This window comes from Leuciscus leuciscus, assembly GCF_965113295.1.
Source record: "Leuciscus leuciscus genome assembly, chromosome: 11".
NCBI lineage: Eukaryota > Metazoa > Chordata > Actinopteri > Cypriniformes > Leuciscidae > Leuciscus > Leuciscus leuciscus.
Genome location: NC_138735.1, coordinates 14,816,897 through 14,836,127, shown reverse-complemented (window position 1 = coordinate 14,836,127; position 19,231 = coordinate 14,816,897). Strand labels below are relative to the sequence as shown.

General features: G+C 36.3%; 1 protein-coding gene across 1 annotated transcript in view; it reads left to right on the top strand.

Moving 5' to 3' along the window:
• pou6f2 (POU class 6 homeobox 2) overlaps positions 1–19,231 on the top strand; it is a gene marked incomplete at its 3' end in the record, with an annotated part of 121,139 nt that overhangs the window by 26,622 nt on the left and 75,286 nt on the right. The window contains exons 3-4 of the mRNA XM_082183998.1: positions 4,721–4,818; positions 12,993–13,215. Of these exons, the coding sequence (XP_082040124.1) occupies positions 4,721–4,818; positions 12,993–13,215 (321 nt within the window). The remainder of the gene's footprint in view (positions 1–4,720; positions 4,819–12,992; positions 13,216–19,231) is intronic.

The window sequence follows — 19,231 nt, the reverse complement described above, 5'->3', positions numbered from 1 at the left end:
ATATAGGTAAGGAATAATTTACCTCAGGCCATTGAATTATTAGAAAAATAATGCACACCCAAGGTGGTAATGCGGTCACACTGCAAAGCCACGTTATTATTTCTAATAATTATTATTTCTAATAATTCAACAGAGTCAATTATTCCGCTTATACTATGGTTACCACACCTCAAAATATTGACCAGATGATGTATTGGTCAGGTTTTGGCCTTAAACGCTGAATAAATGTAGAATTTATTTATTACGCATTAGCTCTTTCCCCGCCATGGACGAGTTATCTCGTCATTTGTGAGAAAACGCTTCCCTGCCATTGACGAGTTGTTATGGCTTTCAGTGTTTTCACTGCAAAACGCTAGGGGACGTTATGACACATCTTCTGAACGAGAATAGAATCTCTAGATCAAAACGCAGGCAAAAAAGAAGCAGAAACAAACAATCTCATATATAAGCAGAACAGATGCATATGAAAAATAATGCGATCATCAACAATAAACAGCATATAAATCAAAGCCTAATGTTTCTGACTGAAATATCGACCCAGGAAGGGGTTAGGACTGTGCAAGCATTAGGAGTGTTAATGGACTTGATCTACTGCATCTATGCTTTGATCATCACACTGAATCTGATCCAGACGTAGTCTTAGACAAAAACGTGATTTTCTCAGCTTTTTGCTCAAAGGGTTGCTTTTTTTATCAAACTTAACCACATTCAATTGTTGATTAAAAAAAGAGTGCATGAAGCTTGAATAAAACAGATTGTTTTGTTTAAAAGCAGAGGGTCTGTTGTATCTTTTGATATATTGCATGTTCAGATATTCATACAATAAAATATTCTCGGGGCCATGACATTTTTTGTGAAAATTAACAAAAATCCTGGTGGGGAAAGAGTTAATCCCAGGCCTCCGTTGCTAATTCCAAAAATGTCATTTTAGAGCTAGTAACAGAGGCTCAGCCACTGATAACAGTCTAATGCAGTTATTAATGCAGTTATAAAGACTCGAGAGAGAGAGAGAGAGAGAGAGAGAGATTAAAGCCGAATTTATAGTTCTGCGTCAAACTCATGCCGTAGCTACGTCGTAGGCTGTGTGCACCTCTCCAAAAATGTAACAACGCGTCAATTCTACGCGATCTGCAAGCGCTGTGATTGGTCTGCTAGAACCCCTCCCTCAGGTTTCACATGCTCCCTCTGCATGTCAACACGGACAACAATACAGAAGTATTAATGAAAACCGGCGCGTAGCCTACAGCGTAGCCTACCGACGCAGAAGTATAAATCAGCCTTAAAGCGTAACTCTCGCCAAAATGCAGCCTAGGGTCTTTTTGCTAATCTACCTGAGGCAAACTTTCGTTTAAAAGCATAATTAGAATGGAAACACCACTTTTAAGTTTGACTGTAGTTTAGTTTTTTAGTTAACTCGAGCATTGAGAACATTGTTTGTGTACACAGAGTTTCCTAAAAAGAAAGATTTTGAACAACTCACTGTAGCTGTTGTTGTTTCCGTCCGCCGGCATTTTGTCAATCAAAAATAGTCGGAATGCGAATGAGCTGACTCTGAATTTTAGTATTGTTTCTTATATGAGCAATCCTTTTTCAAATACAAGGTCAATATTGACTTTCACTAACAACAAAACAACAAATTATCCATGAATTTATATGGAACTAAGCTTTAGGAGCTTTCCATCTTTACTCTCCTCCCTTGTTACGTTGCATTCGGAGATCGACTATTTTTGACTGACAAAATGCCGGCGGACGGAAACAACAACAGCTACAGTGAGATGTTCAAAGTCTTTCTTTTTAGTAACCTCTGTGTACACAAACAGTGTTCTCAATGCTCAAGTTCATGTGTAGAGCCCCTGATGATACTTTGAGCAAAGTTTCATGTTGTGTCGAGCCTCCTTAGTGTTTTAAAAATAGCGATTTTGATTCTATTATAGTCGTGCCCCATGCACTCCCATTCAAAAGGCAATTTGACCGAAAACGAAAATACGGTCAAACTTAAAAGTGGCGTTTCCATTCTAATTATGCTTTTAAGATTAACAAAAAGACCCTAGGTTGCATTTTGGCGAGAGTTACGCTTTAAGCTTGTGTGAATTACCTGTCTGTGCGAGTGTGCGCCTCTCAACTGTGTTCGGCAGCAGCGTCTCTAATAGCGAAACTGTATGTTTATCTGCTCCAAGAACAGCGCCGTTATTACCTTGCTAGTGAGAAATTCATTTTAAGTTGTTAAACTATTTTACTGATTAAATTGTCAGAGCAGCTCTGACAACATGCTTCTGTTCGAGTGTGTGAGTGTACTGTATGTGTGTGTGCGTTTGACTGGGAGAGAGAGCGGGAGAAAGAGAGTATTTGCTTTCCGTACATATTAAAACATAATTTTGGGGCAAAAAACATGGTATTAAACATGCAATAATTTGTCATTTTTATTCTATTGTTTACTATATTTATTTGCTTGGTCAGTGTCGTTGTGGGTTTTGGTTGTTTTGCTGTTGTTGGCTGTAAGGACTTTGAAATAACTGAAATCAATTGGCAAAGTGATATGGAACTGTAATGCGATCAAGACCTGCCTGGAACTACTTTAGCTGTGCATTGCCCTGAAAATAACTGCACACCTTAGAACGTTCATCAACCAATCAGATTCAAGCATTCAACAGTATAAATAGTGTTCTGTATTGCACATAATGAGTCCCAATGTTCCAGGTTCAAGTTAAGCTCTATGGACAACATCTGTAACATTCTGTCAGTTACCACAGAAAATACACTGCCGTTCAAAAGTAAAAAAATAAAAAAATAAAATGTTTTAATAAAAGTCTTTAAAGGCCCGTTCACACCAAGGACGATAACTTAAAAGACAACCATAAAGATATAGTTTAAAAAATCTTTCTCAATATTAAATAATAGCAGAGTTCCCACCACAGCTGTTACGATAACGGCAGAGAGAAACAATATCGTTGGAATCACTTTCAGAATGATTTTATCCAGCTGGTGAATGATAAAAACATTGACAGCCAATCAGAATCCATCTTGCTGTACCGAGTTCGAGCATTTAACGAGACAGACAAGCATGCGCTTAGAATAATCAGAACAATATCATCTGCTGGTGTGAACGCTGTTATAGTTATCTTTATAGTTATCGTTCTTGGTGTGAACGGACCTTTATGCTGACCAAGGCTGCATTTATTGGTTCAACAATACAGTAAAAACTGTAATATTGTGAAATATTATTACAATTTAAAATAAAGATTTTTTGAACTAATCCAAAATATTGATAAAAACTAGTAAATAGTATTTCAATTATGTTACAATAACACTGCAGGTGTGTAGTATCTCAGATCAGCACAGAACACAAGCATGTAAATTGATGTGTGGTTTGTTGTGAGTCGCTGAATTAAGGATTCACTGAGAAGTGTATGTAACAGTGCTGATGGGTGTTTAGCAGAGAACACATGGTGTGCAGGCTCTTTTATTGGTAAAACGCTTTACAGCAGCAGTTACAGAGCACCCTACTGAGGGCTCACTGCCGTCACAGCATGATACTGTCTCTGAGTGTTTGTATATGTGGTTATGGGAGGGGAAAATGGAGGAATTTATTGAAAAGGATTTTATTCTTTAAAGCTGCAGTCCTTTAAAGAATAAAGGATTTTTTGGGTAATAAATGATCCAAAATAAATTTTTGAGCAAGTACATAGCCAGCCAGTGTATGTACTTGAATTTTGCTTGCCCCAAAATAATGTTTTTAATTCCAGTGGTACTGGTGGATTTCCGTGGGAAATTCAAGCTTGTCTTTGTGTCATTACGTCACATCTGTACGTAAAGAAGGCGTCTCGGCTAGTAGGCTATATTGTGTGATGTTGGAGGTGGAGATTTATAGCCTTTTCTCACAGCACTTAATATAATTAAACTTATCAATTTGATGGCGGATCCAGAAAGGTTCAAACGACAATCACCAGTGACAACTGGAGATTCACCCGTTGTAAAATACAAAAGACTTCGAACTTCGGAGTGGCTGCAGAAAATAAGTGAATGCAACCGGGCCCATGCGAAAAACAAGGATAATATCGGAAGGGCTTTTGAAAGGTAAAAATTAGATTATTTTCCAGTTTTAAATATGCATCTGCTTACAGATACATGTGTTTGTATTTCAAAGAGAACCAGTTCTAAGGAACATTAATTTGTTGGTATGACAATAAGAAATTAGACTGCACAGAAATGGAAACTGAACTACAGGTATCCCTAATACCCATTAAATGTAGTCACGCAATGCTGTTGTTGTTAACATTAACAATTTGAGAACAAAGTATAATTTACTCGGTTTGACGTGATATGATAAGCGATCGTTAGATTTAATAAGCGTGATTTGCTGCAATGCTTTTTTTCCCCTTAGTTGGTCTGAACAAAAGTGCATGTTACTTGTTCAGATGACATTTTCCAGTTAAATTCTTATGTTGATCATACTTTCAAAAAGTAGAATCTGTGATTCTGAATGACAATCAGTATCCACTCCGGCGCGGCGACTGACAGCCGCACATTCTCCTCAAAACATTGGATTCATCTGCACTGTGCCGTGCCGAGGCACAACCCACGTAAAGTTGATAATTCCGCGAATAACTGCAATTGCAGATTTCGAAACAGAGATGGCGACAAAGAGGAAAAACTACGGACTGCAGGTTTAAGAATGGAGAAATAAGTCTATATATCTTTTCTCTCTCTCTGTCTCTCTCAGGTGTTCGAGTTGGTTCAGTTCAGTCTGATGCCAGCAGCAGTCCCACAGAACATGGTCATATGGGTCAATCGCACCCCACGTACCCCTTAGGACCACAGGTGAGAGAACACACTTTTTCCCCTCACACCATTTCATTAACATTAACATGAAATGGCATTCGCATCCCATTTTACATCTGAAATGTGACATTTCTGAGTGATAAATTAGTACTGGGTTTGATTTTATCCATCACCAACTGATTGGATCATGAAAAGTGGGTTATATACTAGAATGTAGCCAGACTGAATGTGAGTTTGCAAAATTTGACTAGCATTTTTCAAAAGTTACTCCTCAACACTGGCCTGACTGACTAACTAAAAATAGCATTGCTATTAACTTAATGTTTTTCAGTAGTGTAGAAGTAGGTCAGCTGCTTTTAAAATAATGTAGCTAGTGTAGTTACAAGCTACTTTTTACAATAAATAGCATAAGTAGTGACAAAATCTGCATTATTTGTCGACCGATATCTATCACTAAGGCTGAAATATTGGCTGATATTGGCACTGGCCGATATTTTGGCCAATAAGTGTTGAAAGCGGGATCTTTATTTTGACAGTGCTGTAACTTTTATTTAGACAGTTCTGAGAACGCCTTGCAGCCAGTTCCGAGAATGCACTGGAGTTCCTATACTTTTGTCTACATTAGTTTACTATGTTAGTTTAATTAATTATTAAACAGAGCTGTTACGCAAAAGCCAGTAAGCGTAGTATAATGTATTACAGTTTTTCCCTTTCTATTATTAGTAATAGAAAGGCAAATGCTATAATGCTCTCATATACCGTTGGTATTCAGCAAATGCACATTAATTTAATTTAAACAAGTCTTTGAATGTCTAATAAACATTTAATCCCTTAATCTCACAAATGTTAGCGAATCCAGCTGTTAGATCATCTGAAGTGTGCATTTGTAGCCAGCAATATTTAGATTCACTTTTTTGGCCTTAAAGGGATATTCACTCATAAATGAAAATCTGTCATCATTTACCCAACCTCATGTTTTTCCAAGTCTGTATACTGTAACTTTTTTCTTTTCTTTTTCTGTGGAACACAAAAGGAGACATTTTAAATAGTGTATATATTTATATTCCATGCAATTACAATAAATGCACAATAAATGTTTTCAACTTTTTAAAAAAAGCACCAAAAAACAAAAGCATCCTAAAAGTATTATACTTTTTTTTCAAGTCCATATGACTGATGCATAGAAATGTACGTTGTTATTCACTGATAATCTTTCTCTCAGTTGAGCCAGTGCGTAGAATTTGAGAACTCAATTCAGACTGGTTTGTGAGTCAGAATCAAACCAATTGACTAACAATAGTGTTACACACTTTGAGATGTTCATGAGAAAAATATGAACAATACAATGTATAACTCCTTAACTTTTAGTCTGTTTCTCACACATATCTCAAATGGCTTCTGAAAATTTGAAATAGATGGTGCACAAGTCATATAGACCACTTTTTTGATACTATAAAAACCTCATTCCCATTCAATAAAACTGTATATGGAGAAGCACAGACAACTCTTCACTTTTTTTTTTCTTCTGCCGAAAAAAAGTTATACGTTTTTGGAATAACATGATGGTGATTTTCGGTCAACTATCCTTTTAAGGAAATAATAGAAAAAAAACATTTTGATGACTTTATGATAAAGAGGAGCATACCATCCAACCCAACACCTAACCAATGTCCTTATAAAACAAATAGACACCCACATACTCACAGAAAATCAACTGTGGTGTTTTATAGGATGAGTAGAACAAACAAGCTCTTTTAAAAGATGGAGAATGATCATTTTGTGTTGCCATATCCAGCTCAACACGCCACAGCGATGTCCAAGCCCTTGTCTTCTCGTTCCCCTGAGCTCTGCCTTAATAGATGAACCCTGTCAGGACAGTCCCACAGAAACAAACACTTTTCAGCCACACTGCTCTCTCTCTGCGCCATGGCCAATTCCCTTGTTTCTGGATCAATATGTTTTGATGGATTCTCACTCTAGAGACGGATATTGTGTGCACTGCCATTACGGAACTGGATCAGTAAGAGGGCAGTTAGCCCTACATGGGTCCAACTCTTTCCTGTGCTTCTGGCTTCATTCGTACACACTGCTATCAGTCTGATTACGAGTAATCTTTCAGCGTTTCCTCCGCTGAGCCGCTCCCTCAGTTCTTATTAGAAAGAGGAATGGGATGGGGGAGTTTTGGGAAAAGAAAAGGGTAATTTAATCCCAAAAGCCAGATCAAGAAGGTATGGCGTGTTGCTTATGGTTCAGAGGTTCTTGGAGCCTCATACATTCAGGACTGATTCTATTAAATTGGTATTTTTTAATGATTTGTCATGTTTTATCATGCCTTGGATGGTTTCATGTCAAAATTAACATTCCTTAAAGTCCCCCTGTGGTGAAAATCAAGCTTTTAATATAGTTTATATGTCTATGTGGAGTTTTTAATATGCTTTAAGACAAACCATTTACAAAATCATAAGTCCAAAACCATTGCTGAGTATTTTCTCTTTAAAACTGCAGTGAACCAAAGACAGTCTCAAAAACGCGGTTTGAAATCGCTGGTGTTTCTGACATCACAAACTACCTTGTAACCAATCAGGTCAACGTGTGATTGTCAACGAGTGGATCTCTGAGCTGGTGTGAGTGAGTGGAGGCGGGGCTAATTTGCATATTCATAGAACAGCGTATACTAAATGAGGCAAGGGTGTAGAGGTCACTTCCGTGATTTGGGAAAAGCCCATAAAAGTCCTTTGCAAAACTCACAAGTGTAAGGGAAAAGCTAGTGAATTTAACACTCCATAGAAATAATTTTTTTCCGAAGTGTTGACAACTTAGTGGTAGCTAATAATTGTTGCAAACTGGTACTACCAACAAAATAACAAAATTGTGCATTCCTGGAACTGGGCGTCGTTACACTACATCCTTATGCATCGCTTTCTGCCAGGACTTTTACAGGCTTTTCCCAAACCACTGAAGTGACCTCGACGTCCGGGTTAGCGGTAGCATAAGCCATCAGGCAAGTGTTATTTAAATAAACTCCTGATGTACTTACAAACTTTCCAATGCCTCGTTTTATGAGTACAGAACCTATTTGTACTACTGTATAAGTTTGGTACCATTCTGGGCATTATTAGTGGGGTAATTTACGAGATACAACCTTGGATCCATTAGCGCCTGCACTAAGCCATTCGGCTGATATCTCTAAATAAGCTCTAACTTTATTAATGTTCGACCAAGGGAAAAAAGACTTCTGGAGGGTGTTTGGCTCAAGGTCATGGTGCAAAGGACCCTAGGTTGTTTTACTCTGAACCATCCCTTTAAATGTGTTGTTAAATTATTGAAATATGAACTTAAAATCTCACATACATAAAGATGTAAAGGGGTACATAAAGTAAATATTTTTCGTCAAAGAGTTTTTGCTGACAAAAAAAGTGTGTGAATCCCTTACAAAAGTATATAATGGCTATTCATGATAAAGTATATCATGGCATTGTTTACAGTACCTTGAAGTACCATATATGCTATTGTATTTTAATCATTCAGTACCATGTTATGTATGAAAGTACCATGGTACATGGCATTATATATTATATTATTCCATGGTATTGTATACATTTACATTTACATTTATTCATTTAGCTGACGCTTTTATACAAAGCGACTTACAATTGCTATATATGTCAGAGGTCGCACGCCTCTGGAGCAACTAGGGGTTAAGTGTCTTGCTCAGGGACACATTGGTGTCTCACAGTGGATTCGAACCCGGGTCTCTCACACCAAAGGCATGTGTCTTATCCATTGCGCCACTACCACCCCTATACTATATATATGTTATGTAAATAATATATGTTTTAGACACAATTATACAGTAGCAAAAGAAAAAAAATTACAATGCAAAAAAATAAAAATACTGAGCTTTCATACAATACAAAATGCACATGTACAATGAAAAGCAAGATCTTCAAAAAGAGTCTTTACAAATATTAGTGTAATTATCACAAATATGCCACAGTATGTTTGAAAAGTGTATTTAGTGTATGTAAATGGACATTTAGGAGCAGTGATGTGGTAGTGTGACGTAAACATCCCAAGGGTATTTTGAGTGAGGAGTTGTTCAGCCATTTTAAAGTGTGTTTTGATCCTGGGGGATCCCATTTCACAGACACGCTGGGGTTCAGATCAGTTTGTCAGCTGCCTTGTCGCTTAGAGAGAGGGCTGATGGGAAAACGGTGTGAGCCATTAGTGAATCTAACACAAAAAAAGAAAGAGAGAAGATCTGGTTTTCATGCTGAGTCAAGGAGTATACGGCCCTCCCATGATTCCTGACACAGGCGTTCTGCTGGACACAACACAGAATAGTTTGTATTCCTTGGCAAAAGCCCATGAAAATCCCAACAACTAAAGTTGTATTTCATCACAGTGGATGTATGAAGTCAGTTGTCATCATGTTCACACAGGTGTCCTATAAAGTAACCAAAGGTGTAGTTCATCACATTATCTATGAACATGTTCCACTAATGTTTGATGACCAGAAAGCCTCCTTTAAAAAAAAAAAAAAAAAAGTATCTTATTTTATTCTGATAAATCTAACCTAAATAAAATTAATGAATGAATGCAAATTTTTGTATCAAGGAGATTAATCTTCATTTTCAACATACCTGGGTGCAATCTCTTGATTTTCCTTTTTCTCATTAAATGTGTGTTTTTATATTCACATCATGACCTGCTTAAAATGAGGGAAATTATATCAAATTCCCAAACAATTTATTTAAATTTTCTGGCACAAAATATAAACGCATTTACTTTTATTACTGATCACTGAAAAATGTAAAAAAAAAAATATAAAAAAAACACTATGGAAATTACCAGATACTGTGTGACCTAATAGCATATGAAGTATGATTTATGATAAATATATAAAAACATGGATTTTGCCTGATTTAAAAAAAAAATCATAAATAACTGACAATGTTGACAAAAGTAGGGGCACTGCTGTAAAACCTTATAAAAGAGGTATATATATACAGTATATATATATATATATATATATATATATATATATATATATATATATTCTTAGTATTAATAATACAATATGTATGAAGTTATGAGGACAAGTAATTTTACATGAAGTGATTGATTATTTAGCATCTTAATTTCCATTAAATAAAGAGTAAATAAAATGAAATTATGTATTTATCATAATCACATTCCAGTGATCATCTCTGATTAATTTCAGATTGCAAATCTCCAAGTCTCAAAAAAGTGTGGTAATAAAAAAATAAAAAAATAAAATAAAAACCTATAAATTAATATATCCTTATATTATACAAATAACTTTTAATACTCTGGTTAATCAGCATTATACCAAATGGACTCTGTGTTCTATAAAGTTTGTCTTAAACTCTAAGCTATCCATCTGGTTTTAGTCATCTTCAGACTGATGGAGGCTGTTGAGCTCTGTTGTTTAGGTCAAGTGCCCTTTAATAATATCCTCTGTACTGTTCAGAATGAGCCATTTAGAGTTATTTGATTTGCCAAGCTCAGTTCAGACAAATGTCCTTTACAGTCCTGAAATAAACAACATGGAAAATGTGGATCATGGAGGTTCTTAATTTAACCCTTTATTTATAGATTGAAGAACAATCTACCAGTGTGATAAATATTTTATGGTCCTATTTTTCTTAAACATTGATGTCTTAGTTTAAATGTATGGCAAAGCCTGATCTCAGTATACACACTGCTGTTAAAAAAGTTTGTACTTTACCACACTTTAGTTTAGGGTCCAATTCTCACTATTAATTAACTATTAACTACGACTTTCATCTCAATAAACTCCTAATTACTAATAGTTGGATAGTTGTTAAGTTTAGGAATTGGAATTTAGGATTCATTTTATGTGCTTTATAAGTGATAAAAATCAGCCAATATCCTACTAATATGCATGCTAAGCAACTACTGTAGTTAATAGTGAGGATTAGACCCTAAACTAAAGTGTTACCAAATTATATATTAAAACAGAAAACAATCATTTTTATTATTGTAATTGTAATAATATGTCTCTTTTACTTTGTGTATTTGTGATCAAATAAATGCAGCCATGGTAAGGATAAGAGACTTCTTTCAAAAGCATAAAAAATTATTCAGACCCCAAACTTTTGCACTGTATAGTGTATATTCTTAGCTCTCAAGAATGTGTCAACATATGGATTTTTAAACTGACTTATTCAAAAAGCAAAGATTTCAAGCATATGAGCACAGAGGCAAACCAGGCAATGGCATTCGCTTTGAGATAGAGATGAGATGCTGGCAGACAATCTTTGATTTTGTGCCTCAAATAACCGACATCACACACACTTAAAACAGCAAGATTAAGCATATGTCACCCAGCTATGTCAGAGGAGTCTTTGTTGTCATCCACTGACTGGTTAATTGATTTTTTTGCACTTTTTATGTTTAAAGTGAATGAAATGACAAATGACATCTCTCAGTATAATCCATATGAAAGACGTTTTTTTGTCTTTTTGACAAATTCTTTTTGTCCGTTTGTTTTTTCCATTTAGATGGAGAAAGAATATTTAATAGTGTTGTTTTGTGCTGATTAGCCCATTGGATTTGAGATGTTTGTTGTAAATGAAATGTTAAAGCAACGAGTAAAGCCTTGTCTTATCACGCAGAAGTCAAATGCATCAGTGAACCGCTTTCAGTTTGAAAGGTTTCTCTAGAACCTCCCATCTCTAAAATGTTAGTTTTTAACTTTTAATAATGCCACCACATATTTTTTAAAGTCATTATATTCCATGTCATTCCATTCTTTTTTTCTTTGTGTTCAAAAATTAAGAAAACTGCATCATGCCTGAAATGATAAAACTGCTTCAACCAGGAATGTTTTTGGCCTTCTACTTAACTTTAAAGTCCCCAAATTAAAATTAATGTTGATCAAAACCTGTATAATTTTCAGTCATCTGTGGAGCTCTAAAGAGTTTGAGAAATTACACTGCTGTCAGTACACAAACTCATCACTGAGGAAACAATGCTTGAATAATCTGACTTAAATGGAAAAGTCTGCAGTAATACAGGTTGATTGTACAATATCAAGCCAAAGAAGTAGCAATGAATACTAATGGGTGCGATGATAATGTAACCAATGTGTGTGTGAGAGAGAGAGAGAGAGAGAGAGAGAGAGAGAGAGAGAGAGAGAGAGAGAGAGAGAGAGAGAGAGAGAACTTGCTGACATGTAGGAAGGAGTAACACCTCATATCTCCATACTTCATAATTTTTTATTTTGTATGTCCATAAATCATTACCATTGGTCACCCTTTATGTCTGTTTATGGGTTTTGCAAATATTTAACCAATGAAAAGTATTAAAAACAACTCGTGACTAAACCTGGTAACTCCATTGGTTCCTCAAACTGTCAGTAAAACCTCATAACTCAACCTCGCCTCAAACTCGAATTAAGTGGTGCACACATTTTGGATCATCTCTGTCAATTTGTAGTGCAAAAGTAAATAAAGAACTGTCTGTTTGAATAAGTATAGCGTTTACTCAAGAAACACCATGGGCCAGATTTGCTAATAGCTTGCACCAGCGCAAACCCTCTTTTGGCGTTAAAAAAACTACTGTTAGGATTTACTGAAGACAGGCAGTGAATAATTAGTGCTGATAAGGCGTGGACACAGTTATTTTTGCGGCTGACCTTATTGCGTATGCATTTGTAGGAGTTTCCCTTTCTGTCGCAAAATTTATGAGAGGAGAGTATTTAAATGATTCACGCAATGCGATTCACTAGTCAATTTACTGGTATTTGCGCCATTATTTAATGGCCAAAAAAAACTGACGCTAATTTGCACTGCTCTTGGTAGATTGCGTTGGTCATTATGGAAATTATCTGGCTGTGTCTGTTCTTTAATCTGTTCATTGTCTGTAAATCACCCGCACAACTTTCCACTCCCATCTGCACTTTTATGGGATTGCTCTCTCATGCTAATTTGCCCTGTTTAGTAAATCTGGCCCTATATATATAGGCTAATGTTTTATCTATTTAAGGAGCGGAGGAGTATGTCTTAGTCTAGCATTTGTCTTCGAGTCATAGCCAATACTGTATTAAATAGCCTTCTCTTCATCTTTTATGATTTTGGCCAAATGACAGAATCTCCAAATGAGCTTGATTTTGGTTTGTATACATCATACATTGAAAAGTTCCTGTTAAACTTCTTCTCTTTCAGTCTCTACTGGTTGCTCAGCAGCTGGCATCGGCAGTTAGCGGAGTGATGTCCGGTGGAGCTCCGGGTCTGAACCAGCCCATTCTGATTCCCTTTAACGCTGGTGGGCATCTGGGTGGACAGCAGGGCCTGGTACTCTCTCTGCCCACTGCTGCCAACATACAGGGCCTGGTGGCCGCTGCCGCTGCTGGTGGCATCATGACACTCCCTCTACAGAATCTGCAAGGTATGAATACTTATTGATTAAATTAGTTTGATTGTTTATTTATTAATTGAGAATTATATAAATAATGCTGTTTATTTAAGTCTACTTTAAAGGGATACTCCACTTTAAAATGAAAATTCTGTCATCATATACAAACCCTCATGTTGTTTCAAACCTGTATGAAACCTGTTTCAAACCTGTTCTGCTGAACAGAAAGGAAGATATTTAAAAGAATGTCAGAATTTTCATTTTAAAGTGGAGTATCCCTTTAATTTTTTAACTTCTGGTCATCACATGCAGATGCTGTGTTAAGTTTGAGTCTCGGGTCATATACATACTGTATACATACACATTATTATTATTATTAATTGATTTAGCTTTTTGTTGTTTATTTATTTATCTATTTAATCTATAAACAGAAATAATACACACTTAAAGGGATAGTTCACCCAAAAATGAAAATTAGCGCATGATTTACTCACCCTCAAGTCACATAAATGTAATCCACACGGCTCCGGGGGGTTAATAAAGGCCTTCTGAAGCGATCTACGTCATACGCTGGAACGCCAGTCTCTCATGAATGCGTACGACAGTAAGCGGAAGTTAGAGATTGCAGTTTGTAAAGTTTTAAATATTGATATTTTTCTTACACAAACGCATTGCTTCACTTCAGAAGGCCTTTATTAACCCCCCGGAGCCGTGTGATTACTTTTATCATGGATGGATGCACTTTTATGGACTTCAAAACAGAAACAGCCATTCAATGCCATTATAAATCTCGGAAGAGCCTGGACATTTTTTAATATAACTCCAATTGTATTCGTTTGAAAGAAGAATGTCACATACACTTAGGCAAATTTTTACTTTTGGGTGAACTATCCCTTTAAATGAATACCCATATTAAAACAAGGGTTAAATAGTACTATAAGAACCTGTGAAGTCAAATTCAATGGGGATAGCCATGAAAATGTTCTGTGGTAGACAGCATTCGGTCTTCGACAGTTTGTTGTTTTTTCATAAAAGTTGTGCCATCTCAAAGTACCATCACCCCATCCAAACAGTACACGTTTAAGATATACCTGAGGAAAGTGCTCGGAAAGGCAGAGGACAGGAGGATCAGAGCGATATAGGCGGGGAAAGTAGTTCACATTCATTACAGGTCAGCGTTTTGCAACGAAGCGCAAAAGCACTTTAAGGCTCTTTCTTCTTTCAGTAGGAGTATTCACTATGCTTGTGTCTTCTCCTCTTTACCTCTATCTCTCCCCCTCCTCTCTCCTTCCGTCCGCACGTCCATACTTCTCCTCGGCTTTTAAACTTTAATGCACGAATGTTCTCTTTTGATCATAGTTGTAAATGGTTTTCATTTTAATGTTTAAAACATTGTCTCTTTTATACCATTAGATTGAGGGGTGGAAGGGGGAAACCGTCAGTCATAAATCTTAGATGAGGTGCCTTCTCTAATGCCTGACTAAAAAATGATAGGTTATAAATTTGAGTGCATGTAAAATAGCACGTTTTCCTTTTTCGGAGGAGGAGGAGGCCGAAGATTAAAATAATGCACGGCAGGAAACAGGTTGTCCCAAAGAGATGGATGGACGGGATGGCTAAAATAGAGGGATGGAGAAGAAGTCTCTAATGGACACAAACATGCATAAATAACAACACGCATCAAAGCGCATCTAGGCTTTTAATAAACGCTCACATGGGCTAAATAAATATCTAAAATTTCCCAGAATTCCCTCAGTTCACGATAATGTGCCTGTGGGGCCTGCCTCACATTTCGAGGACTCTCTAAAATGGACCCTATAAAGACGTTCTATGTTGGAGTGAATTTTAATGGTCCATTAATTGTCTGTCTTAACTGGACTTTTAGTTTTTATGCTTGTTTGGCAAGTGAGTGTGAGTGAGTCCTTTTTCTTCTGAGATTCTTTCTTTTTTTCAAATCGTCATGAACAGTGGAGTCTTAAACTATATGCAAAATATAGGTTTCAAAATATAATTTAAACTTGGTGTTAATAAAGTGTTAGTATTTTAGTCAATTTTATAATAATAAAAAAATACAAAAAATAAAAAAAAAGAAAAATAATCTATCTATCTATCTATCTATCTATCTATCTATCTATCTATCTATCTATCTATCTATCTATCTATCTATCTATCTATCTATCTATCTATCTATCTATCTATCTATCTATCTATCTATCTATCTATATATATATATATAAACAGATTTTCACCGAAAAAAGATTCATGTCGTTCAAATTTTTTATGACTTTCTTCTGTGAAACATTTTGAAAAATGCTGTGTTTTCCCACGTTCAGTTAAAGTCAGCAAATTATCTTCTTTTATGTTAGGCCAAAGAAATAAAGTCATACAGGATTGGTGATTTCATTTTTGAGTGAACTTTCCCTTTAAGTACGTGCACTCATATTGTGAACAGTGACATTGTGTTTATCTGTGGTGCAAATGCAAACAGAAAAGTCCTCATCCTAAAAAAATGCCCAGTGATAAACTAGTGTGACTTATTCTGACTAGGCCTCTCAGTTTTAGAATCAGAACCTGGGGGATTCTCTAAGGGCATAGTGTCACGGGTGCCGTGTGACATTAAATGATTTGACTGTGTCTGCTCTCCCTACAGCCAGTCACACTGTCCCACAATCCCCCAATCCTATCGCATCATCCCCCCTACCCCCCATTGATGGAGAGCTGCTGGCACAGCGCTTCTGCCAGACAGTCTTAGTTGAGCGGTGAGCTCAGCCCGCCAGGCCTGATTAATCACAACCTGCAGAGATCTAGACCTCAAGCACCAAAAAAGACACATAGATCAGTGTACTTGTGTAGCATGTTCTTATTAACTCTGGATCAAACACTCGTCTCTGTTAAAGGAAGATGAAGCAGACAGGCCACTTTCATATGTTTTAATAAGTCACACTAATGAGGAGAAAATAAGATCTAATAGATCATGTCAGGGTGAGAATTCAATTAAAATGTGTGAGGTTAAAAAAGAGTAAAAAGTCATTTATGATGGATGCATTATGTCTATCAGAGCAAGATACCAATTATTTATGCATTATTGCATAAATGGAACGAAGATAATAAAGTCCTGATGACATCACCATCAGTACAGTTACACATACCTAAATAGGGATGGGAGTTGTAAAGAATGCTAACACTTTACAACAAGGTTCCTTTTTAACATTAGTTAACTATATTATTTAACATGAACTAACAATGAAAAATGCATCTAAAGCATTATTTCATCTTAGATAAATGTTCATTTTAACCTTTACTAATACATTATTAAAATTAAAAGTTTTTCTGATCTTATTATTTAATGGACCTGGGCTAAGGTGAACTAACAATGAACAGTTGAGCTTTTTATTAACTAACATTAACAAAAGGTTAATAAATACTGCAAGTTGTTAGTTACTATGTTAACTAATTGAGCCTCATTGGAAAGTGTTACATAAAGGATTAAGTGATTCCAGTTCTAATTCCTCTATTAACAATTGTGTAATTAGGAAATATTTGGCAGAAATAAGTTGTGTATGTATGTGTTTATTATTTTACTTATTTGGCTATTTATCAGGGTTAATGCACCAGAATTAGCCATTTTCATCTGTAGTCTCTGGACAGAATGTTATAGAGTCACCCTAAAAATGAAAAATAACATTAAAACTACAAAATTATTAAAACTGTGTAATTCAAAATATATTCAAACTGTTTCTGCAAAAGATGTGTACACAGACTTTTCACACTTTTCAGAGTAATAATTGACCATATCTATATATTAAATAACAAAACTAAACATTTGTATTAATTTTATAAACGACCACTTTAGAATTAGTGTTTTTGATTCATTAAAAAGAACTGACTCATTATTTGCATTCGTTACAGTATTATTTTTAAAAACTGGAACTCTGAATAAGATCGTCATTGTAAACATTGGCTTCTTGAACACTCTCCTTGTCTGCCATTGGTCTGGCAAACATATGGCCCCACCCACTTTTTATGTAAAGGTAAGGTAGGCAATTTCAGAGAGGGTAGCATTAGCAAGTTAGCTTTGAAAGCATAACATCCCACCCTCCCTTCAGAGCGCTCTCCAAAGCCACGCCTCCTCCAGAAGACATGAATGCGCAGAACAGAGTTTACAAAGACGAGAACCTCATGATCCGGGTAGAAGGTCACTGGTTGCTATCTCGTAATTACGGTTACGACACGGCGTGAACGCAGCATTAGCTCATTGTTTTGGTTCAGGAAAGACTGTAAAATGCGGCTGCTGTTCCTTTGTGGCGATCGTCTTCAACTCTGCATAGCCTCATTGAACGCGCTGATGATGTGTGATGTCTGACTGAGCAGGGTGCTCAGAGCTTTAGAAATACATATGTTGACAGGCAGAGGACATTCGGACCTAATGCAATGATTGGACGAACATTGTTTGGTCCTGAGACTTCCACAGAAGATACATGTTCATGTTTTAATATTTAGACCACTTCCATTATTGATTGCTATCAGGATGCAAAGAGAGTTGCCACCAGTATAACAAAAAGTGTTTATGAAACAAATTACCTACTCTACCTTTAACTTATGAATAGTTTACTTATAGTTGTCATATTAAATTGTGTACTTCTAGTTGTCAAACTTCTAGTTGTGCATATTAAGATGGGATAAGAGATTTTAAAGGTTTCTTCGTCCAAATATTAAAATCCTCATGTCGTTCCACCAATGACTGTCCGTGGAACATAAAATAAGATATTTTCAGAAATGTCTGTTTTTGTACATACAATGGAAATCATAATTTTTGTTTGGTTTGTATGGACACAAGGGGGACTAAATTAAGATAGCATTTTCACTTTTGGGTGAACTAACCATTTAACATGTAACGTGTAAAAAACATCACTTTTAAGGGAAAAGGACTTGTATAGCTGCTTGAGCCACTTATGACACCATACCGCTCACCTTTTCCAAATTAGGAGATTGCCGCCTCACTGTGACCGTCCACGTGAGCGTGCGGAGCAGAAGGCTCAGCGGTGCGTCTCTCCACTGATGAATGGTCGTCACAGCGATGGGGCAGCTTCATGAAGTTCGGCACGGTCGTCTAAATAAAAGCCTGCGCTTGCGTTACTCCGCGCTCATTTTAAACCCTGGCGCCGCTGTAGCTTGTTATTTTGTCAGGAAGATTAATGTCTGGACATGTCAAGTAAAGAAAGTGAATTCCCTCTTGAACACTATGTGTACGATTCCAGCCGTAACTTGAATAGAATAAGAATCAGCCTCATGTTTGTTTGTCCATCAGACTGTAAACATGGTGTTAGGAATAGAATTAATCATTTATATTTAGAAATTGTTTTTTTAAAAAGAGATTGGAAATTATAATGTGAATATATATGAGGTAGGGTGGTGTTTCAAAAAACATGGAAAAATGAAAGTCTGTTTGTTTGGCACTGTGACATTTCTTCATGTCACAAATAACATCGTTTGATTTCATTTGACTTGATGTGAGACTTAATGATATGATTTCGCTGTTTTGAAAATTACAAATCCCTCTGTTGTACATTCCTTCCATATTCTGTCTCATAACAAACCAAATGACAGAATGTGCTTCTCCTTACATCAAAGCGTCTTTCAATAAGCTGCGGAACGAAAATAACATCTACGTGGTTGCTCATCAGCTCAGAAAGCCTCAAAACAGGCCTCTCGCAAAAAAAAAAAAAACATAAGGGGAACCCTCAGATCATGAAATAACTCTTATTATTCATAGTCTTTTCATGACCTATGAAAAAGCTTTTTGGAAACATCCTTGTAATACGGCATATTTTCCCTAAAGAGATGTAAGGCAAATGAAAGATCAGTGCTACATTGTCAGCCTACTTTGAGTTAATGCAGAACAAATGTATACTCTGGCTCTTTCATATTCATATTGTAAGCTGCCTGATCGGTGCACATCAGAACCTGCAGCGTAGCGTGTAGGGGGAGTGTGGGGGGTTCTGGAAAGGAATAGTGCGCGTGTTCCCTTTGCAGGAAACATAAAACGGCA